This window comes from Vanacampus margaritifer, chromosome 7, assembly GCF_051991255.1.
Source record: "Vanacampus margaritifer isolate UIUO_Vmar chromosome 7, RoL_Vmar_1.0, whole genome shotgun sequence".
NCBI lineage: Eukaryota > Metazoa > Chordata > Actinopteri > Syngnathiformes > Syngnathidae > Vanacampus > Vanacampus margaritifer.
This window is the reverse complement of record NC_135438.1, coordinates 17,398,686-17,423,268: the sequence shown is the minus strand read 5'-3', so window position 1 is coordinate 17,423,268 and position 24,583 is coordinate 17,398,686. Positions and strand designations below refer to the sequence as shown.

The window sequence follows — 24,583 nt, the reverse complement described above, 5'->3', positions numbered from 1 at the left end:
CTAATGTTTCCTTTTACACAACAAGCCTTGCTAATGTGTTATTTAATCAGCCACCACTCAACAATTAATACACTGTCAAGAAAGTATTTTCATATTTTTTTTCCTAAACATTCCTTTAAGTGCCATCTTGTTGTCCAGCCAACCTGTAACTGTTGCTCCTTGAACATGTCAGGTCGGGGCGCATTGAGGATGTCGTCAGCGAGCTGAGCTTGACTGTCAATGTTGACCGGCGTGGTGGCTTTGCTGGACAAGAAACTGTTGTAGATTTCTCTGGCTCGCTGAGACAACTGGGAGCAAGACGGGAGGAGCAAGTTATAGCATCTAAAATATATTGCACCAAAAGGATGGAAATAAGAAGCACGCATAGTGTATGCTGTACCTGCTTTTTGTCATTTTCAGAGACGTGGCTGAAGAACTCGCATGCCTGCCAGAACAAAATATTCTCCTCACTGAACTCTTTCTTCAGGAATTCCTGCAGTGACAAAAATGTGGATTACAAATAAAACAACACTTTGACAAGCAAGGTCATGATTGCTTTAATAACATGACATAACACTGTTTTGTACACGTTTGTGAAATAACAGCCAAGTAGGTCTAAAGTCCATTTCTGCCACTCACGGTACAATCAATAATATTGATCCCTCCCTAATTATTTAAGAATCTCTCCCAGGATGGAAATGGTGAAATTAGTAGATAAAAGTCACCAGTGCGATTAGTAACAGTTTCTTTCCGAGGAACACTTATCAGGAAAAGTCAATAGGTTCAAGTCAACATGTCTCTGCTGCAGAAGAGCAGCTACAGTTGGTTACCGAGAAGTATCGGACTCCCACGGGGTCCTGCAGCAGCCTCTCGAAGCACACGGCCCAGCTGGCCACTCGTCTCTCGGTGTGGCGCCGGTGACTCTGCACGCTGGGGAGGCTGGCATTACTGTTCAGACTGTTGTCACTGCTGCAGCCCTGCAGCTCCACGCTGTTCAGTTCTAGACAACACACGCAGATAGGACGTAAGGATAACGGCAATATCGTGATTATTATATAAATGCCACAATATCGCCCTCGTCATGTCACGATATTAACTCTTTCACTGCCACTGACGTTTAAAGACGTCAAGTAAAAACCTACGGAGCACTGCCAATGACGTCAAAAGACGTCATCCAATTTTTTATTTTTATTTTTAAACGGGTGGGGGGAAGCCCTCCGCATCTCTGGTGAAAGTTTCAATTAGGTCTCTTGTGCCTAAGGACTATTTTTGGCCCCTAGAGGGCAGCGATGACTGTCTTTTGACAAGATCGGGTGGGCGTCAGTAGAGGCGGAGCTAGAGCGTCGAGCAGGAGATCAGAATGGAAAACAAAGGAAAAATGGCGACCGTTTGCGAGGAGTTCACGCCCGACCCGTTTTATTGCAAAGACAAAAGCATCGACCAAAGCTAAAAGAGCACATTGATGACAACGATGATCATCATCGATGATGATGATGAAGGTGATGACCGTGGATGGAAAGCATTGACGCGGCAGTAGAAGACGTGGGGGGGGAAGCTAGATGGCTGAGGAGGAGGTGGTGCCCGTTTGGAAAGCAGCTCTCTACACTTACAAGACGAAAGGGATCGACCAACGCTAAAAGAGCACTTTGATGACGACGATGATCATCATCGATGATGATGAAGGTGAATCCGAGCTTGACGGCGAAATTGGAACCGCTGACGCGGCGGCTATGACAGCATCATAAACGCGGAGCACAATCGAGCACGCACAGGCGGACGTTCGATCGGACGACGGAGAGTGCCCCGAGTCCAATGCATATTCATCGGAGGAGTGTACAGTCTGCTACTTGCTATTTATTCCCCGAAAAAAAGGAAAGTGTAACGTGTAACGTTTGCACGCGAAACGGACAAAGTGAAAGTAAACTGTTGTGCGAGTCCAGCGGCGTCTCCTTGCACGCAGGAGAGCATTATAAAAAGAAAAACTGTATTTAAAACATCCACTTAATTGTAAGTAGTACCACAGTTGCACACATTTGTAAATAGTTTGCGAAATTGTTTTGTCAAATTGTTACACTGTTGAATGGAAATAAACGTATTTTGCAATCAAAAAACACTTTTTCATTGTTGGTGAAAGCGTTTTACAGAAGTAAAACACTATTTAGGTGTTTGCGGCATCATTCATGGACAAAAAGAAGTGTACAATTCACTAGAGTGCATGAAATAACATAGTTTCACAAAAAGCCCTTTTTCTCCGTTTTTTGTTTCAAAACAGAGAATTTCGGTGAAAGTAACCATTTTCTATTGTTGATTACTGAAGAACGGAATAAGGTAGAAACAAACTTTTTTTTTCTGATGAAAGATGAGAGTCCAATCTTTCATTTGGTAGTATGTGTGTTTCCATAGTCCAAACACAACATTTTCTGTGGACCTTGAAAGATCAGTCAAAATGCTTAAATCGGCTGGCACTGGCGACATCCCGTTTCTAAAAACGTCTGGCAGTGAAAGAGTTAAATAGCAGCACATCTAATACACAGGTGAGGTTGAATTCCATTTGGGCAGTTCTAGCACCCTCTGGTGGTGATATGTTTTGGCCACTGCGGCGGTTATCTCTCCTATAAATGAATCGTACCAGCAGATATTTCAACATCTCCATAAAAAAAAAAAAAAACGACTTTTTTTTTTTTTTTTTTACAACGCTACTTTGCGGAAATTGGGTGTTACGTTCCACTCCCACCCGCGAAAGATGAGGGAACCCTGTGTAAAAAAAAGAAATCATGCAATCACTGCATGGATTTTTTGGATTGTTATGTAATTGTCCTATATTGCTGTGTATCCCCAGTGTTAAAATAGACTTATACAACAAGATCAGGAGATCAGAAAAAAATAATAAAAATAAATGAGAGAAGGCTGCATGAAGTGAACATGGCCTGTGCAGTAAAAAAAAAAGCAGTGCTTTGGGGAATCACTAGTCAAGTGGCCAAGATGATGCAAAGCTGCTGAATGAACAAGAAGATTTAAATCCGGCCCCCCCAAAAAAGACCGCGTGATTGCTGTGTGATTTCTACAATTGCGTACGTCAACCTTTTCGTTCACACTACTCGGTTGTGATTCTTTTCGTTCATGAAGAATTCCTGGGATGATTTGCATTTTGTGTAAATGTTCTCCGTCAATTTAATGCGATTAGCGATATGTAGTCAAACAATTGAATATGGAAGTCCCACACAGAAAATACACGTTTAAATACATAAAATTGATCATTTTAGTACTTATCCATCCATATAAGTTAATTCACAAGACCACTGAATATTATTTAACAGTTAACAAAGACACATTATATCCTAAAAATGTTATGGAATCATCTTCCAAACTCCATTACATTAACTATTGCCTCATTAATGGCTAAAAACAGGCCACAATACAAAAATGCTGCCTTTACAAAAGGTAATAATGATTTGCTTTGATTGAAAGTGACACTGTCATGGAGATATTAATATTAATCTCTACCTGAATAATTCGATAAATAATGCAATTTAGTGAAAAATAGCCGATGACTTCATATACATCAGATGACAATAAAAAGCAAGCAGTAAAAATTGACTGCAGGTTCCAAACCAAACTGAATTTGGATAATAGCTTGATAAATGTTGCTATGGTTTTAGCATTCAATAAACAAACCAATTCAAAAACAATACAATGTTGAAATCATCATATCGAGCAAGCATCGTCAGACAACGATTCATCAAAGGAACAATTCTTTCACTACTGACTCACTCGCGACAATGTACACTTTTTAAACTAATTAGCCACTCTTTTGTGTTGCACAATTAGTCGAGTGGAAAATGTTTGATCACCATGCCATTGACATTAGCAAGAGATTTTTTTTTTATCAATACGCCCAAACACACTTGATCCAATAAACCGGTTCCACCTCATTTCATTCCGATCCACAAGCTATCTGTAACAATCATCAGAACTTTTTTGCCATGTCCCAACCTTGGAATACAGAAGTGGTTTTGTTTTTGGCTTGCATTTACGTAGATGTCTGTTGGTGCGTTAGTACCTAACCCTAACCCAACGCCAGCTGTCTCCTCACCTGGGTAGAGCTGGTAGGAACCAGTGTGGTGCCAGCAGTCGCGAATCCTAAGTGGCAGCCAAGCACCTCCATCCATACTCACGCTAACAGGGCCCCTCACAGGGTTACGCACACGCATTGTGACGCCATCACAAGGAGGACGCGATAGAAAGGAAGAGGAAGAATGGAAGGAGGCAAAGAGGTAGTGAATCGGCCCGACAACCCGAGAGACTCGGGTCACGACGCGCACGCGGCCACATGCGTGTATAATTGTGTGCGTCCACCAACCCACTGCTCGGTGGGTAAGTGATACATGCCCACACGGGTCTTTGACATGATCAATAATTCAGAGCTGAGGGAGGAGGGAAGGAAAAAGGACAGGTCGTGCACGCGCATGCACTGCAGTATTCATTAGGTGCTAGTTAAGAGACGGACAGTGGACACTGCTGTGACTTAAGATGGCCGTACATATGTCAGCCTAATCTTATATTGACCATTCTGACATAGTATTAAATAAATAATCCAACAATACTAATAAAACAACATAATTGAGCTAAATGTCCTACTACGCTATAGTATATTAAGCTAGTTTAGCGTGTATGTTAGGGGTGTGAATTGCCTAGTACCTGGCGATTCAATTTGTATCACGATTCGATATCGATTAATCCCGATACCAATCTATAAATTGTTTATTGCGATTTTTTTTTGTACTCACATTTAGAAAATACTAATCAGTAAACTTGTACATGTTCACTGTAAGATTTGTATGTAAATGTAATTATTTATCTAAAAATTCAGGCTTATAACTGAGCCACTGCATTTAACAAACATGTTTCATGTTTGAACAGCACTGAAATAAAATATTAAGGCTTAATGTTCCATAAATATAACATTCTTCCATGCTTAATGTGTGAATCCTAACCCAAAGTAAGACGTTCTGTTGAATAATCCCATAAAAATAATTGATGTTTAAAAATCGATTCGGCCGCATATCGAATCGATTCGAGAATTGCGCGCTGTAATATCGCAATATAATGTTGAATCGATTATTTCTAACAGCCCTAATGTTTAGCATATCTCCTGCCAGTAGATTACAGCTTCTTGACAGACAGGATGTCGATGGGGGACAACGTGATCAACGCGCACCATCAGCACCGGGGCTCCGCAAGGATGTGTCGTCTGTCCACTGCTTTTCTGCCGCTACACAAACGACTGCACCTCAACGCACCCGGCTGTCAAACGACGACAACATAGACTACGTTTACATGCAGGCAATAACACTTTTAAAACCCGAATATTGGCAATATTTGGGATTATTATTGAATATGCTCTTATTTTTTTTTGGGGGGGGGGGGGGGTTAACTCTGTCAACTTGCGCATGTAAACGTGTTACTCCGATCAATGGCATCGGATTCCCGTGCGTAAACACGACATTTGTCCATTTTGGACTCGTTTCAAGCTATTGTGCTATAAAAATAATAATTTAGATGTCACTTGTAACCATCTCGGGTTTCATATTCTTTCAAAAAAGAAAAAAAAGAAGACATTAATCGCGGAAGTGACAAATGCTGTGGAAATAGTTAACGACCAACCACGGCTCACCTGTTTTCTGCGTTTGGTCAGCAAACTGCACCATGATTGGTCGTTACCTGTTTCCTCAGCACACGTGATGAGTTGTCAACAAGAAGCAAAATGAGCTTTTAAAGGTATTAATTGTTCGTGAAAAAGTAATGAAGTTGTCATATTAATTGCAGACAAAATATTATCTTCTTACTGCTGAAAATGGATCAATGAGTTAAATATCCCTAGTGTCACACAAACATTGACATCAGCAAGGATGATATATTTTCGTAATTCTAATTCAATAATTGTAAACATACATTTAAAAGATTCTGAATTGTCTTAAAGTGCAATAAGTCAGGTATTTCCTGAATGTAAGAAAATACAATCAATTTCAAGAAAACGGTGAGAAACAAAAAGTGGCCTTTAAAATTGTATTTTCTTCTAAATTTATGGTAAAAAGATATTCAAATAATTCATCAGGCTCGAAAAGGAATATCATTTTTTTTAAACACAGCCCTACCTATAAAGAAATACTTGTAAACATAGTTTACTCTTCACAAGCATAAAACATTTTTTTTAATGTAGAAAATGTATCAAATAAACACAAAAAGAGACTCTTTATTGTACTGCTAAGCATTTGAATGTTTGTCGACTTAAAACCTCAGCGTTTCACTATCCTGCTACATTTACATTATGACTGAGCGAGTGCGATGTGGACACCAAAAGCTATCGGGATATTGATCCTAAAACTTTTGTTGAGGTGTGCCTAATGAAGTGACTAATTGGTGCATCCTGACCTGTGCTGCACATCCTCCTTTCTGTGTGAGTGACAAGTGAGCAGTCGCCCTCCCTTTTGTCTCTTTTCTCACCTCCAGCTCCTCCTTTTATCTCCCATCTGCCGTGGCAGCAAGGTGCCAAAGCATTAGCATCATCCACAATCAATGCCTTTTGTTTATCTAGCCACATAGCGAGCAACGACAGTGTGGCAGACACAGAAAATCCATTTAACACATGTTGACGAACCACACCACGTGTGTGTGTGTGTGTGTGGGGGGGGGGGGGGGGGGGGGTTAGTAGAGAAGGCTAATTTTACCGCAAATGAACATGTCCTCGTGTTGACAAAAAAGAAGATTTGGCCTCGTGCTATGTCATTTGCTAACACATATCCTCAGTGTGTGTGTGTGTGTTGTGGCAAGCTTGTTTTTAAACTAACTCAAGACAAAACATTCAAACCACTTTTGGCGTTTATATAATTCATGTGTGAAAGTATTCAGATTTCTGTGGCGCTCAAATTCAAACCTCAATACTCCTGTCATGCCGCTTTTCATTTAGAGGAACAAAAATAGACCGAGAGAAGGCAGCCAATTTGACACTGTGCCCAGTGTCAAATTAGCAAAAGTGTGCCAATTACCATTACCTGGTAGAGCACAAGCAGATTATGAGAATGCAACAATAGTGACAATCATTGTTAAGAGGAAAAAAATAGCAACTCACCTCCGTCGGAGACTGCGGTAGACTGTAAAAAAACACAAAGAGACATGGATTACAATCTCTCCTCATCACAGATAAGATGCTACGCGCTCAAAACACATGCTCGTACAAGTGATGTGAAGGCCAACAGGCATCTGGCCTGAGCACACACACACACTCGTGACGGCATGAAGGAACACTTTCCACGGGATATGACACACACACACACATCATGATAGACTCAAGTCCTCAGTGGGTGGAATCGTCGGTGAACTGGATGTGCCTGCTCTGCAAGAACACCTCCCGTCTAGGGAGGTGCTTACTGGCTATGAGCGATGATCAGACGACAGCACTTCACACTCAAGTGTGATTTCGTGTATGCATCACCAAGATAAGAACACCAAAATCCACTTGAATCCGAATTCTAACCCAGAAAAAGACAGACATCCACACAAAACTAATTTAAAAACATTTTTTTTTAAAACCTCACTAGGCAGCCATAACATTACTGTTGCGCAATCTAATGAGATCCAGAGCTATGACGTTACACCTTTACCCAAAGAAATAACATTGAGTTGACTTAAGATAGCAATAATAAAATGAAATTTTCAAAATATGCTCTCTTTCAGAAATATCAGGCAAACTGCTATAAAAGGTACTGCATTTTTCCCACTACTCTGCCCTGCAATCGCAATAAAATGTGGCTTGTCCCCAATTGGGTTCGCCGGTAAGATGCAAGGTTACTTCAGTTAACGAAAGCTAAAGAAATAACTAAACTAAAACAAAAAAAAAGAAAAGAAAAGTTTGTTTTCATCAAATAGACTAAAAGACAAAAATTAACAAATTATACGTTTACAGAAACTCAAACTATAATTATAGTGACATTTTCCTTGTCAATTAATTTAACACATGAGCCTTTGGTGTTGAATTTAAATGGGATATAAGCAAGTAAATAACTAGTTCCCTAAAGTTTTCTACTGTAAGTAGTTTTCCAAAGTTTCAACATAATTTCTTAATTTTATTTATTTATTGTAATTAAAAAGTGAGTTCCCAGTGTCAGCATCATGTTTTATACGGTAGAAGATTTAAACAAATCCATAAATGAAAAGTTCCCTGTCTTTCACTGAGTGAAAAATGCATGCTAATTAGGGGTGTGCCCAAAAAATCGATTCTCATAAGAATCGCGATTCTCATTTAGTACGATTCAGAATCGATTTAAAATTTCCCAAAATCGATTTTATTTAAATTATTTTAAACTGTCTTGCTTTTGTCTGTGTGTGCCTTTATTTGGAGCGCTGTTCATGTTGTACCCGGTTTGGCCACTTAGGGGCAGTGTGGTTCCACACGGTCTAGTACAAGTTGTAGCCACATTAGAGAGTAGAAGGAAAAAGTCACGATCAAGTTATTCCAATAAAAGTTGGGGGGGGGGGGGGGTTCAGCGTGGAGCCGTTCTTTTGAGTGACAAAAGTGCCGCGAGTAGCGTGCTAATTGGCATTAGCGAGTCAGACTGGAGTAGATCATTACAATTCCTTGCACATCTATTGATTGAAGCAAAAATCATTGTCAATCACATCATTTTGAATAAAAAAATTGTTCTTAATCGAAAATCGATAAATCGATTCTGCATCGAAACGCAGGCCCAAAAATCTGAATCGAATCGTGAGACATTCAAAAAGTCCCACCCCTAATGCTAATGTAGCTAATTTGGGGATTTCGTCAGGGTTCGTAAAAGGTTTCAAAATATCTTCGCAGATGGTGAAAAATGGTCTGAATATGTTAGAAATGTCTTTAGGACAAGTAAAAACTGTGTGAACATCTTACAAATCCTGATGAAAAGTCAAAATTCGCAACATTGGCAAGCGTTTCCCGCTCAGTGAGATAACAGCTTTATCGACCTTTAGATTTGTAAAAAGGCAGATGCCGGAAAAAGAAGGTCAAACAGTTGCCTGGAAGTTGAAGTCCTAATTTACTACGCGTCACGTGGACTGACGTCATTGAGCGGCAGCCAATTAAAAAAGTGCCACCAGATGACGCCGCTCATAGGCGACAATCGTGCTTCTAAAGCGAAGAAGAAGATGAAGGAGACAAAGAAGGAGAGAGGCAGACAGAGAGACATCACTTACCAAAGTGACATTTTAAGAATGAACTGAAATATAAGTGAGAACCCCTCATTCATTTTTATTAAATGGAGGGCATCCTGCAGGGCATCCTGCTAAATCCCATAAATGTTGCTATGAGGTACAGTATTTTCGACCTCAATCTGCCATCTCGAAGCAGCCCATCACATGTTATTGCACTCTGGATAAATGTTCAGCTCGTAAAGCCTCCAAATTGACTGCAGGCTCATCTTGAATTCATTGCTCAACCTCTGAAATGTAAGACCTCCCACCTACTATCATGTGCTAATGTTTTCATTGTGAGTCGGCTCTGTGTGGTGTAACATTTACAATACAAACTCTCCACAAAGGAAAGTAGCACATAAAGCCAGAAACTGATGTGATGGTAAAAGTCAGTTTTTTGTTTGTTTGTTTAGAATAGTGGAAAATATATATTTTTTAATGATCACAAGGTAGATGCTGAGAAGGGAAAACTACTGTGTGGAGAATATTTTCTGCATGAGGATGAAACCCATTTTTTTCTTTCTTCCAGAAAGTCATATGATGTGTAATGGATGCTTACAGTAAGCTTACGTAGCTCCACAGGGGAGTGGCTACTTTCTACGTCATCCTAGTGATTGTGGCTGGACAAAATTAAACTAAATCTTCCTTGTGACCTTAATTAGTCACTAGCCTTTTCATCAAAATATTCAAGAAAGACCTCATTGTCTGCCGTGGTCATCTTGTGAGAGATTCAAAATCCGTTTGGCTGCAAAGAAAAAATGGCCCTTGTCATTGACCTTTTTTTGACAGGCCTCCTGACAAATTTTGCCTCATCAGTTCTGACATTAAGCAACCAACGCCAACAACAAGAAAAACAGGCTCAAATCATAACCTTGACTCCTCATGTAAAGATTAGTGGTGGTTACTTCCCTCATATGATTTACATGAACTAAGTTTGCCATCCGTTGATTTATACGCTAACCTGAGTATATGGGAAAGGCCTTGAGGAAAATCCCTCCATTCCACCCGAAGAAGACAATAACACCTAACACTGAACACTGACACTCGGATCCATACCAGTCTAGGGTATTCTCTCTTTTTTTTTTCTCTCTCTTGGAGAGCTCAGTATTGTTCATTCGATTTGACATGTCATCATTGCTCTCCTTTTTTATTTTTTATTTAAATGTTGTTGTTTTTTATATATATATATATATATATATATATATATATATATATATATATATATATATATTTTTTTTTTTTTGGGATGTGGGTGAGTATGTGTATGTGCGGGTGTGTGTGCGTGCGTGCGAGCGTGTGTGTATTCATCAGTTCACCTAAAACCTATTAAAAAAAATCCCATACTAATAATATAATATAATAATAAATTGCCAAATGCAGAAACATCAATGTAAGTTTTCACAATGTGGTGGCTCTCGCTAACAGGCAGAATTAAGTAACCAGAATTAGGTTAAAAAATTCTATATACGTAGACCATGTTTCTATAAATTTAGATATTTGTTTTTTATTTGAGGCAGATATTTTTTCCATTAAAATGTGATTTATGAGGAGGTTAGACCATTGGTCGATATTCAGAGTTTGTTTATTTTTCCAGTTAACAAGAATTGTTTTTTTAGCGATAGTAAGGGCTACAAGTGTAGATTGAAATTGTTTATGTGGTAAGTCAGTTGCTGTTAGGTCACCTAGCAAACACAAGTTTGGAGATAAAGGTATCCTACAGTCCAAAATAGCGGAAAGTTTTTCTAAGACTTTAGTCCAGAAATACATAACCGGAGTACATAACCATAAAGCATGAACATAGTCTACGGTATTCTAGACAAATCAATGATTTCAACTCTGGAACTCTGTGTTCCAGCCTACCATCGACGACTATAGCCGTCAATGGCAGCGAATGAGCTAACTGTGCACTAAGTGAGGCCGATAGACGCATGCTTGGTCGAGTTTGGCATGGACCAATCAATAACAACAACAAATCCCGCTGGGCTTGCTCACCCTGAACAAATCTCATAAGCTACAACGGCGTAGCATACGATATATGCCGGTGACTTCCTGTTGCAACTTGTCCGTGGACTTCCCTGGCCACACTCCATGAAATGTCTGAATTTCAAATATCGTCTGGAAGAGCAAAAGTAATTTCCCTGAAGTCAAAAGATATTTGATATGACTTGTTGGTAGTTTACTGTGGTCAAAAAAGCACGGAGGGCAACAAAGGGCAGAGGGCCAAACCCTGTCACGGATACTTGCCATAGATACTACGTACTCCCTTTGCTGATCTGAACTTCTTGTAAACATTTCAGTGGCATGTGCTTTGTTTCTGGTGTGTGTGTGTGTGCGTTTAATATATAGGGTGCGTTCGTCTTCACTCCCACCCTCTTAATGTGATCACTTCCAGACGTTCCCTGCGGTGGGGTGGTTTGGCCCCTAGTAAAGGCCCCAAATCTCTTCCTCTTTTCCTTACCTCACTCTCCCACAAACTTTTTTTTGTGCTCCCCTTTCACTCGATCCAGACTTACTTACTAACACTAATTAGAAACCTTCAAGTCATTCTAGTCAGTACTTTATTACTTCTTCTATCTTTTCACGGGCTCCAGTTTTGCTGCCTTGTGCCAGCCATTCCTGATAGCAGGAGTGAGAAATACAGAGTTTTTTTTTAACTTTCCCACACATTGAAGAGGTTTATGTCGCTGGAAAATTTACCTTTGAGAATATACTAATTTGTTGGAATTTAGATGTTTCTGGGGTTGGTGTCTGGTCGGTGCTGGATTTCACTTTCCTTTCTTTGATCCTTCCTCGGGTCTCCTCACAACCTCACGACTCTAGCTGGATTCTGAAGTATTCGGTTTAGGTGAACGGTATGGAATTTTTAATAGGTTTTAGGTGAATTAATGAGTACACGCTCACACACACACACACATGCACAGTAAAAAAATAAAAATAAAAAAGAGAATATAGAATGACATAATCCCGACAAAGGTTTTCAGGTTTTGTTTATGCTTACTTTCAATGAATGACATAAAGGAATAAAAATGAAGGTGAATCTATTGTAAAATCAAAGGGAAAGACTTTACCACAATAGAAAACTGAATTATCGCAGTTGTTCTTGGACCTACAACTCAGTTTGCAGGTACTGCCTCCCTCATCGCGAGAATGCTCTGACGTCACTACGCACTCTTAGTCAGAGAGACGCTATGGAACTGCCCTGGATCTGATTTCTCTGCATTACATCGCAATTCAAATGAGTACGTTCACATTAAAGCAACATGTTAAGGTGTGTTGGTTTAGTAAGAATGCAGTTATGACAAACCAGCTTGGCCAATAAGTAACCACGGTGGTTTACATCAGCCACATTGTATCACACGTCAACAATTATGTAACTTTACATGCAGTCATAACCCTTTCAAAACCCACGTTGGAAATATTCTGGGTTTTGAAGAGGAATAAATTTATTTGTCCTCTTTGCGTGTTCCAAAAATATGAAGACAGATTTAATGTAAGAAAAAACACCTTTGCAAAAATGATTTAATAAAAAAAACAGAGATCTCTGGACATCGTGACAGACTCCAAACATCACGTAACAGGTGGAATTTCAGAGTCCCGAATGTGTCTTCCGCGGGGAAAAATGGCTTCTTATAGTTAAACCGACCGCCTCTCTTTCATTTGTAGACAAAACATACTCTCTGGGTACTTTTCCCTGAGCGATGGCGCTAACAGAGTCAGGGGTGTGTGTGTTCGAAGCAGATTCTGTTCTCAAGGACCAAACGTGTGTTTTCGCACAGAACACTGAGAAGGAATTTTTTAGACCAAACAATATGTTCCAGCTTAGTTCATTTCGACGTGGTTAATATAAAGAATTAAAATGTTAACAATGTATAACAATGGTTAATATATGAAATAAAGTATTAAAATGTTAATAATATCTAACAGTTTGAAAGGCCATGTAAACAACACGCAAAAACCTTAACGTGAAAAACCGAATAAGACACCCGGGTTACCCGTTTTCTAACCCAAATTGTTGGTCATATAAACACACATCGGGGTGCCTCCTTCGAACAGAACTTTGGTTTGTGTCCTGTGCGGCGGCCATCTTACGTTGCCACTCGCTTAACTAACCTACCTTGAAAACATTGATTTCTCTGTGCCGTTTTCACGTTCTTTTCTGTCTCGACAGCGAAAATCCCAAAGTGTGTATAGATATACACACATACCTGTATATGCGTGTATATAAGTCTGTAGCAGAGGGAAACAAAAATGGCGAAGCATGGCAGAACCCGACTACTGGAGCGAGGAGGAAACCAACTCTTTTATTAGTGTGGTGAGTTATATGAATATAATATCTTTTATTGAGTGTTGATATTTAATATTATTTTGTGTAATGATGTTAGATGTTAGTATGTGGGAGTAACTTTGTCCGCTCACGCATGTAAGCGGATTACAGTATCCCGAAATGTTTCAGAAGCCGAACCTTCACCCGAATATTGACTGCATGTAAACGTAGTCGATGCTGTGATCATCCACAGGACTTTCAAAAGCCTACCGGGACCAAATCCTATGCATGTGGCTGTCCTCCATCTTCACAGACGATTCTGTTCATTGTCTCGAACGTGTCCTTGCCAATTTTGCGGTTTCTCCACAACATCATGCAAGGGAAAAAGGGACGCCCAAAAAACGACATTGTTGTAATGGCGCACACATTACAGTAGCAAAAGACACATGAGAGATGTCAGGATGGTCCATTTAAATCAGTCGAGTGGATCTATTGGGCTACGATCAGTCATCTGGCGTTTACCTGCTTATTCCGCCATGTAGCCATGCCCGTTGCTGTTTCTGTTGGGCTTCTGTGTATTTGTGGATGCAGGGAGTGGCGAAGTCACCTTACGTGTTACTCTCAAGTGATTTATTAGCTGTGAGTCAGGTAAAAGAGAGGCTTACATCATCTGCTACGAACCCAGGACGTTGGGTTAAACAGCACAATTTATAGCCATCCGCTCCAACTGTTTTTACAATAGTTTTACTTGAACCGCTATAAAACTTCCTTTAAACAAACATTCCCTGTGTGCACATGGGCTTCAAGATAGGACAAGGGGGGAAAAAAATGGATCTGTTTTAGAGGACAAGACACAACGCAGGTTGTGACACTTCACTTGGCGAATAAAACATGACAACGTGTGAGAGAAACTATGACGGATCACATATGCACTGAACCAAACACAAAGACAACACTGTTTGCAACACAGCAAACTATTCCTGGCTCCGTCCCTTTGCAAGAAATGAGATCCACGCGCATGTGTGAGAGCACATCAATGATTTTAGAGAAGACTTAAAAACGCTATAAACACTGATTTGTTGCGGTGGCAGAGAGAGCACTAAATATAAAAATCAGCAACTGACATTCTGATTTTGGAAAACACTCCATCCCAGACACACACTCAAACTCACTTCCAGCTTAAGAGGAAGCTGTTACAGCAACAGTCTGAACGTGTGCGTGCCGGAGTGTTTACTTTTGAATATGAGGTGAATAGTGGCGGCCATTGAGAGGACCCGAGACACCCTGCCAGGTCTTACAACGGCTTGGTCTGAATGGAGGAGAGGCGATATGGAAACAGGCCTTTTGGCTTTTAATGACCCAAAAGGAACTCACTGGTGGCTGCTCACATGTGAGCATGAACGGGGAAACCGGCGTGATCCTTGCATGTGGTTTCACAAATCACAGAGCTAAGTTCAATTCTGGGGGAAAAAAAGACTAACTAAGTCTGAATCACTAGATCTGCTGAAATTCCGGAGAATCACTTTGTAATCAATATCCGCAATCTATCTAAAGGAAGGAATGCAGCTGATGTTTGTTTCCCAACAAGTGAGTCACACAGGGTGATAAAAAGTCTATTTGACTTGGCTGGTTGCCTTGAACGCACCACTGGCACGTAATACGCAGGGGGGGAAACAATAACAGTCCAAATACAATTGAATCAAATACATCTGTTTGAACTAAATACAAATACTGTAGCAACCAGTCACAACATTAAATTCAAAATTTGGAGAAGAACTGAAGGAGTAGAACCAGTTGGCACATCTTTCTGCAGACGTACGTCTTGGGTGTGTATAAATGATGCATCATGACTAATAGTGACCAGATTTTTTTTTTTTTGGTCTTAGTGTCCATTTGTCCTAATTTCTGTCTTGGACTGTTTCTCCTGCTCAGAATACACATCTACAGACTACAGCTTGTTAGTCTTCAGTGTCACTTTACCTCACCTTCTGCTTCCATTTATCTTTTTCTTATTTTTTACTTTCTCACAGGCTCAAACAAGGGGTGTTGGAAAAAATCGATTCGGCAATATATCGCGATATTACAGCACGCAATTCTCGAATCAATTCAATATGCGTCCGAATCGATTTTTAAACATCAATTTTTTTATGGGAATATTCAACAAAACGTCTTACTTAGGGTTAGGATCCACACATTAAGCATGGAAGAATGTTATATTAATGGAACAGTAAGCCTTAATATTTGATTTCAGTGCTGTTCAAACATGAAACAGACTGCAACCTGAATTTTCAGATAAATAAATACATTTTCATACAAATCTTACAGTGTACATGTACAAGTTTACTGATTAGTATTTTCTAAATTTGAGTTTAAAAAAAATAGCAATAATCAATTTATAGATTCGTATCGGGATTAATCGAATCGAATCGTGATCTATGAATCGTGATACGAATCGAATCGCTAGGTACTAGACAATTCACACCCCTACCACAAACCCTCTTCTTTCACTATTTGTTATATACAGCTCATATCATTATGGTTTTCTATTTCATGTGTCGTCATGGACAGTACTTGTTATGAAAGTAAGGAGTTAATCCAACAACAGCACAAAAACACTATGGGCCGAATTTACCCAGATCCCAAACAGGCAACAGGTGTAAAAGTGGTGGGGAGTCGGGACAGGAATATTTAAAAAGTAAGTAGGGCTGGGGGAAAATGTTTTTGTGGGAGGGTCAATATTGCAATCCACAGACATTTCCAGTCCACATGAACATCCATTCTACTATATCTAAACTACACCTGACCTTTTCACAGTCTCTTAGTACCCTTGGCAGGGGTCACCACAGCGGCACAGTTTTTACATCAGATGCCCTGGGACGATGGCGGTGAGGGGGACAACAGGATAATCGATTCTAAAAAGATTTGATACTGACAGCCCTAAAAGAGGTTTTCACAAAAGTACTGCTTATGGTTTCCACCATGGAACATTTGGGAAATAACTGCAAGCGCAAGGTGATGGAATTGGAAGTGTTAGTGGAAGACAGTTATATTACGCAGTTGAAGTTAAAAGGAGTTTTGTCACAGTTGACTAGCTGCAAGTTAGCCTTTCAGAAGTCAACAATTGCGATAGATGATATGCTACAGTGAGTTTTGTAGACATCTCAAAAATGTTTAAAGTGGGAAATTTCCCCTCGCCGCAATTCAATTTGCATGCGCTAAGCCAGGATGAGTTTGCGTGCTGGTTTGCACCTGCCTTTCTGACAGCCGCAAAATCAGCCACCGCAATTCATCTCAGATTTGATAAATTTATTTATTTGCATATACTCCTCCCAAAATGTCTAAAATGAACTGGCGACAATTTAGCGCTGTTTGGCAGACGCAATGCTGGCTGCACCTCGTTAGTAGATCAACACATACAATATGTTTTTGTTGTTGATAGGCCCCGCCCATTTAAGGCACACATGTAACACTACAGATGTTGTGACTTTCTGCTTGTCCCAATGTACAGTAATCGAAAACAGTGTAATTCTTTACAATTATATTTTTTTATTCCGTTTTTATACAATATGCAGCAGTGCTAATTTTGTCTTCATTTAAATAAAAATAAAATAAATAAAAATGGTGCTGGTTTATATAGATAATGGCATTTAATTTAATTATAATTGACCCAAAAAAATTAATAAATTGTTTTGATAGAGAAATAAATGAAGTTACCGGTATGCTGTGCTAGTCTGTGCCTTTTGTCCTGCAACTTAACCTTAAGCTAGTTTTTAACACATTTTTTTTAAGGAAAATAATAAATACATTGGAAGATGAGTAATATGTGTAATCTAGTATGTGAAAGGGAGTGAGAGAGTATGCACTACTCACTGTATTGAAGTTCCAGACCCGCTTAAAGGAGAGCCTCTTCCTCAGGCTCATCCTGCTGACTACTGACAACTTCATCTACATGTTGCTTACAAAAACACACTCACGCACATGCACTGGGACACCCACTGAGCTTCTTCTAGAGGTATTTAGAACAGGAAACCCATGTAGACGTCTAACATGGACGAAACCGGGGCTTTGCGCATCTGTCACACACATGGACACGCACACAACAAACACACGGTGAATTACAAGCAAAATCCGCAAGTAAGCCAACACATGCTAACACACAAGTTTCCTCTTATTGCGTCCCAAGGCTGACACGCTCTCACAGTCACACACGTTTAACCGACACACTCACAAGGAAGTTCCATTCTCTTGCAGTCTCTCTCGAACACGCGCGCGCACACACAAATGTCTTGTTTCCATAGAGACACGCCCCCATCAGGCAGTGTGAGCTGAGGAGGGGGAGGGAACAAAGATCAGTCTGCCAATCATGTTACAGCACAGCCCTCATCATTCCAGCCTCTTCCTCTGACCTCCCTTTTCAGTTGATTTTTTGTTCATTTATTTAGATTATTATTTTTCCTTTAACGGCACAAATTTTTTGAACGCACAATTCATGACCGCCCTTCACTTGGAAAGCCTGTACTGGGGAAATTCCAGTCACAACGTAGCAGACACATCCACGTCAAAATGTAGCAGTAGTAAATTTAATAATAATGCATATATTTGTGAAGACTGGGGTGAAGTTGTATTTCCCAATTTAAAAAAATTGCAGAATTCCACAAGTTACTCCATGTTAAAGATTAGATAGCTCTTAATATGAAAATAAAACTGAGCTGTCACTAATGTCTTACAAATGCAATCATGCCTAATTAAATCAATATCACACTCGGTTTTTTTTACAGTACAGTGCATCATTTTAATTTGAACATTTTATGAATTCTTCTGAAATTACTGTATCAATGACTAAAAGCTACAGCCATATTTTAATTTTTTTTATTTTTATTTTTTATGCTAAAAATATGAAAACTGAGGAAAAAAACTTTTAATGTACTTTTAGAACAGTTACTTTAAAAAAAAAATCACCTCACACACACACACACACACACACATATATATATATATATATATATATATATATATATATATACCTTTTAAAATGGCAATTGCTAATGAGCTAGACTGCTGCACAATTGCAAAGCGTCCATATATTTTTGGGAGGGTTCAAAATATTCAGATGCTCATCATTAAATGTGTATTTCTGAAATAAATGAAATGTCTGAGACACACGCAGAAGGTCAATCCAAGACACCCGCCACTAACTTTCACTCATACAGAAACAGACTGCAATTCAATATGTGCATGTGGCCTTTAAGCCTACATCTCACTCCCCTAATTTCCTGTTATGGCTTACTGGGTGTTGAGTGGGGGTATAAAATGAATGCATAGTTATGCCAGACATTAAAATGACAACTCAATATTTACATTCATATATCACTCGCTTCATTTTCTTTTGCTGGCAGGGAATCCCAAAAGCATCTAAAAGATGATTCTCTATGTTCTTTTTTTCCATCGCTGGCCTTTCACTTCTTAGTCCACAATGCTGTGGTATGCTGTCGATGAAGTTAACGTTCCACATCCCTGTCTCATAGCAACATCAGGAATGGTTCCAGCACGCGGCGCCCACCACAACCACCACATATGTTACAGCACATTGCCACAGCCTTAATGACACGGGCTTCAAGCGATACACACAATGCCACCCGCAACCCTCCTCCCAGCCACAGTAATTGCATGCCCAGACATACAGTATGGAGCATGGCACAGTTCAAACTGGTTAAAATGATGCTCTGCAGAGAAAAGGAGGGGAAAAGAAGAGGTAGTGTTTTGCAGTACAACTATATTGGTGAGCATACGGAGACGAACCACAATGTATGACTTTTGTTGGGCAATCATCAGGTTGTATAGGAGAGATTGTCAGAGGATGAAACAATTGGTTACTCATAAGTCATGATAATGTTAAATCGGTAAAATTACCGAATGAACAATACTGAGCTCTCCAGAAAAATAAAATAAAATAAGTCATGATAATGTCATAGAAAAATACAAATCAAGTGGACAATCATCTGTCCAAAGGAAGAAAAAAAACGTCAAGTGTTGCCTGAGTGGGCATGAGGATTTATGTTACAGCATTCACAGGCTGCAAAAGTTGCTTTATTTGTGAAAATTAAAGAGTCATCAATCTTGCTTATCTTTTCTAGCAACAGCCTCAATTATACCTCTTAATATTTTTTCCCCATTAACTTGCGCACAAGTTCACCAGGAAAAAAAAACTTCAACATTGCCCTCTGCTGTTATAATTAAAGTATTGCAGGGTACAGCGGGACAGCAAGCAAACTGAGATCACTGAGAGCTGTGAGATCATTTTTTAAATGTAAAAAAATTTGTTTTTACCTCATTAGATATTCAGCTTTGTCAATAATCCTACAGAAAGCATCAATGGTCTTGCAGGAGTGGCGAGTAGCAGAACTTATCAATCATGTCAATCTTTACAGAGCTAATTTAGAGATTGGACTATAATGGGGAAGTCAAGCAAAAAAAATTCTTTACAATAATATGCTGCATTGTATGTCCCACTAGTCTAAACACAGCATTCTGATATTATTATTATGATATTGTGTTTGTGAAATATGAATTAAGCAGCTAAATCCACCTGTTCTAGCCATCTCAGGGGCCGGCCATTTTGCTACTTGTAGTTGACAGCATCAAAAATGACATCACGGTTGCCAAGGGCTCAGGTAACTACCAACCGTGGCTCACCTGTTTTCTGAGTTTGGTCATGTGACATTCGCAAGCTAAGCCGTGATTGGTCGTTGCCTGAGCAACTGTGACGTCATTTTCAGTCAAAAGCAAATGACAAAATGGCCGCCACCTGCGATGGATAAAAACAGGTGGATTTTGCAGTTTTATTCATATTTGACAAACTGTGTTTTAAACTAGTAGGGCTGCCTAGAACATATTATTGTAAAAAAAAAAAAAGGTTGTCTTGACTGAGATTTTTTGGGTCAAAATATGACTTGATTATGATTATGCAACTGTCTATCAACTGCATTTCATTTCTATTAAAGCTTACAAAATTCTACTTGGTATATATTACATTCGAATAGACGCGTGTGTGGCTATGCATGCATGTCATTGTAATTAAATGCGGCTGCTGGCTAAAGGCTGCTTCGTCAGTCACAAGCGCAGCAAAATGAACACACACGGCAGCGAGTGACTTATCACATGGCGACGTTTGATTGTGCTCTTGAGGTGAACTGCGGCCATCTGGCACTTGGTGAAGGGGGGGCACTTGAAAAGTGGAGCTTCCATCTGACGTTGCGCCCGCCATCCTGAGGTGTTTCATGTACAGGAGCAGTGTTGACTCATCATCTGATTTGCCTTCCCTACAAACATTTGTGGTCCCAGGGGAAATCACGAGGAACACACACAGAAGTAATGTGTGTGCGGGTCACTTATCTTTGGGCATCGTATTGTGTGATTGTTCATTTTTGGTAGGCTATGAAGTGGGTGTTTTATGTCTGGTGTATTGATGGTTGGGGGGGGGGGGGGGGGGGGTTCTGGCCTGTTGCATAAGCCCGCTGGGTCAGATGAACTGCAAATGACTGTTTGGTGAAATTAAAATAGGTTCTGCGCTGGTTTCTACCCTCGGGCAGAGAATGACTAACTGGCATCTTTGTACTTGATGTGAACACATCCAGTGCATAACTGAGCGTGTTCTCTCTTGTTGCTTTTATAGACTAAAGCAAGAAATCAACAGGTTTCCCTTTGATGAAATGTTGTCAAAAACTGGCCTGTGATTGGCTTGCGCTGGTCACATGACCTGTCATTCCAGAGCTGGGCAGTGCAAGTAAAGTTTCAGGACGTTGAAATGCATTTAAATAAACATGCAGTTGACCTAAAATAAAAAATAAAAATAAAAAGATAAAATTGACAGATTTAAGAAGACCATAAAGACAAGGTTGCGTATCACTGGCAAGATCACACACACACACACACACACACACACACACACACACACACACACGCACACAATTACTCACTGGTTGCGAGGTCGTTTCCGAGTCCCCACTCAAAGTTTGCTGCTCCATGAAGAAAGACGCGAGTAATTCCCAACACTACATGTGACAGCTCCTCAAGGTGCTCGTTGCAATCAGCCAAATAGGCGTGCGTGCGTGCGCGCTACAGCTTGACGCCGTCTACGAGTCCAACCCGCTCCAGAACGCGGCTGTTGCTGCTCGATCCCCCTTCCAACTTGCTCGCTCTTTCTCATCTCCCCTCCTCCTCTTCCTCCAAGCTCGATCGTCTCCGCCGGCCTGCCTCTCCGCTCTCACCCTCCTCTTTCTCTGCATTGCCACCCACCCTTGTGTCATTCCTATTCCACCCACACTGTTGTGCTGTGAGAGGCATGCACATACACACTAATCAGATGCAGAATGCGAGGTACGGCTGAAGAGGGAGACCCCCGCCTTGACGGACCCACCACCACCGTATCCTCCTACATATTTATGCTAGGCTCTGAGTGAATGCGTTACCCTCATTGCCCTCGTCTGTCATCTCATTAGTATGCCTCATGCCCGAGTGATATTCGTGACAGAGGGAGGAAATGGAGGGAGAATTTGATGGACTGGGTTTGATCCGAGTTGGAGGACCAAGAGATGACAGGGCAACCAGTGGAGTGGATGGCACGGGTCAGAATGATCATAGTGTACAAAAGAGTTGAGAAGTGGGTGCATTCCACAACATGCCTTGACACACAGTGGTGATACACACTCTCACACCCCCACTTACAACCCTGCCCTTCCCCTACATGGCCTAGCAAGAGCCCTGAGGTCGGGAAAGTGGGTGCAGCAACACTTCACTAAGTGAAAGCTTTTTTTTTTTAAATAGAAAGAAAGAAAACCACCAACAATCAATCAAATCCCCAACATTAGAGTTATTCAATTAACAGTTACACTAACAGTTAAATTAAAGTAAAACACACACAATACTTGGTTGAAATAGTTCAGTTTAAATGTTACATGAGACTTTCAAAAGATCATGAATTATTATTATTGTGATGCAAATTTGAAACAGAATAATATTATTTTGGGAAAAATGTATATTTTTTGCAGTGACTGCATTAGGTACAATGGTACAGTGATCATCATTGGTTGGTGAGTAGGATTATGCAATAGAAATGCATTTAGATTACAACAAATGAATGAAATAAGGGACCACTCAGTCCAGGGGTCAGCAGCCTTTACTGTCAAAAGAGGCATTTTAGTCCAAATAAATAACAAACAAAAAATCTGTCTGGAGCCACAAAATATTTGACCGAAACACAGTTGAAAAACAGAGTTGTCATTTTTCATACTTTATTTTTCATACATTATTAGACTTTTCTGCCTTTCTGTAAAATTTTGGGCAATTCTTTGGACATAATATTACGGTAATTTTCTGCCACCTTTTTTTGTTGTTGACTTTTGTTGTTGATTTTTTCTGCCTTTTGTGATATCAATTTTCTGACATTTTTGGCCAATTTGTGGACATTTTATGGTCATTTTCAAAATGTCTTCTTTTGTTTTTTTCATTTTATAATTACTTTGTGAATGTTGTCTTTTTTGCCATTAAAAAACCCCAAAACAAAATAATTTTCTGCCTTTGTTTTTTGGGCAGTTCCAAAGATATTTTAAGGTAATTTTCTGCCTTTCTTCCTTTGTTTTTGGACATTTTATGGTTATTTATTTGTTTATTTTAACATTTTCTTTTCAGACTTTTTTATTTAATTCTATGACATTTTTGGCAATTACATGGACATTTTAGCCATTTTCTGCCTTTCCTCTTCCTTTTTGGACATTATGTGGTCACTTTTTGGAAATTTTAAGGACATTTTTAATACGTGCATACCTTTCATCTCTCTTTTCCGACAACTTAAAATGTGGACTTTTTTTTGAATATCTAATTTTTCTCTCTTTTTTTTTAAATCATTAATTAATTTAAATAATAGTTTACCTAAAAAAAAACAATCATTTTCACTTTTTTCTTTTCTTTTTCTTTTTTTCTTTTTTTTAGGGATCCACAAGGAGCGCCAGGAGAGGTACTAAAAAGCCGGAGCCGCAGGTTGCAGACCCCTGACTTAGTCAAATCAGTTCCTACAAAATGGTTGTACAATGGCCATTAAACTGGGATATACTGGTCTTGTTTGGGGGAGTTTTCAGCAATGAGTGCGACAAGAGTGCACAAAAGTTGCACACATTTAAATGAGCAATTTTACAATTAATATTTAAACATAAAATTATAACATAAAATTAGTTTTTAATTATTATTAAAACATTTTGTTAGTTTACCAACATATCAATTAACAGGTGAACATCATGAAAGCAATGACATCAAAATAAAAATAACATTGTGCTTGAAACGCTTCTTGCTTTTACTACTCAAGAGTGTGCTGAGGCCACATAACCGTAAACTGCAGGAGAAACTTTAGTCAAAGTTCGAACAGATCTGAAAAGAGAGTCCAAGAGACATCCTGCATTTGTCTCCAAAATAGTGACGCTTTAGGCAAAAGCCATGTCTACAATCACATAAAAAGCACAAAAAACATCACGTACATAAATATTTTCGGATACAGATTTAAGATAATGAAGAAGAATCGGTCGCCATGCACACGTAAGGAGTTCTCAAAGCCAGTCAACATGTGATTCGCTCCTTCTCTTTTGCTTGTGTGCAACACAAACGACAACCGCACAAGCCAGCCCAGAAGAGTCACACGCTACTGTTTCCACTTTCCACTTTGGAGTAGAGTGGAAGCTCGACTCACGAACGAATCATCTTCACAATGTCATCCAATGCATTATAATGAATCTATCAGAATGACTTAACACTACGTTCAGGTTAAACCAGAGAATCATAATGACTCATGTCAATGAATGACATTAATGTCAAATATTTTCAAAGTTAAAGCACAGAATATAGAGGCTAGATTAATTTTAATTTGAAAAATTGTAATTGTAAAAATATCCCAACAACCACAGCGACCACATCGGATTTGTCTTCATTTCTACGTTTGTCCATTACCGAGCGCTCGTCCACGTTGTTTATCCCCACCAACTCAATAATAGAACAACATTGCAGAGTGTGAATGAAATATTAGCAATCAGCCTTGCAATCAGCCAATTGTCTGTATTGCAGGGCACTTAA

General features: G+C 39.6%; 1 protein-coding gene across 2 annotated transcripts in view; it reads right to left on the bottom strand.

The window, feature by feature from the left end:
• rgs12b (regulator of G protein signaling 12b) overlaps positions 1-24,583 on the bottom strand; it is a 55,555-nt gene that overhangs the window by 10,147 nt on the left and 20,825 nt on the right. For both annotated transcript variants that reach the window (XM_077571417.1, XM_077571418.1), the window contains exons 6-9: positions 7,109-7,130; positions 810-979; positions 380-472; positions 144-287 (exon numbers count right to left, since the gene is read on the bottom strand). In XM_077571417.1, the coding sequence (XP_077427543.1) occupies positions 144-287; positions 380-472; positions 810-979; positions 7,109-7,130 (429 nt within the window). The remainder of the gene's footprint in view (positions 1-143; positions 288-379; positions 473-809; positions 980-7,108; positions 7,131-24,583) is intronic.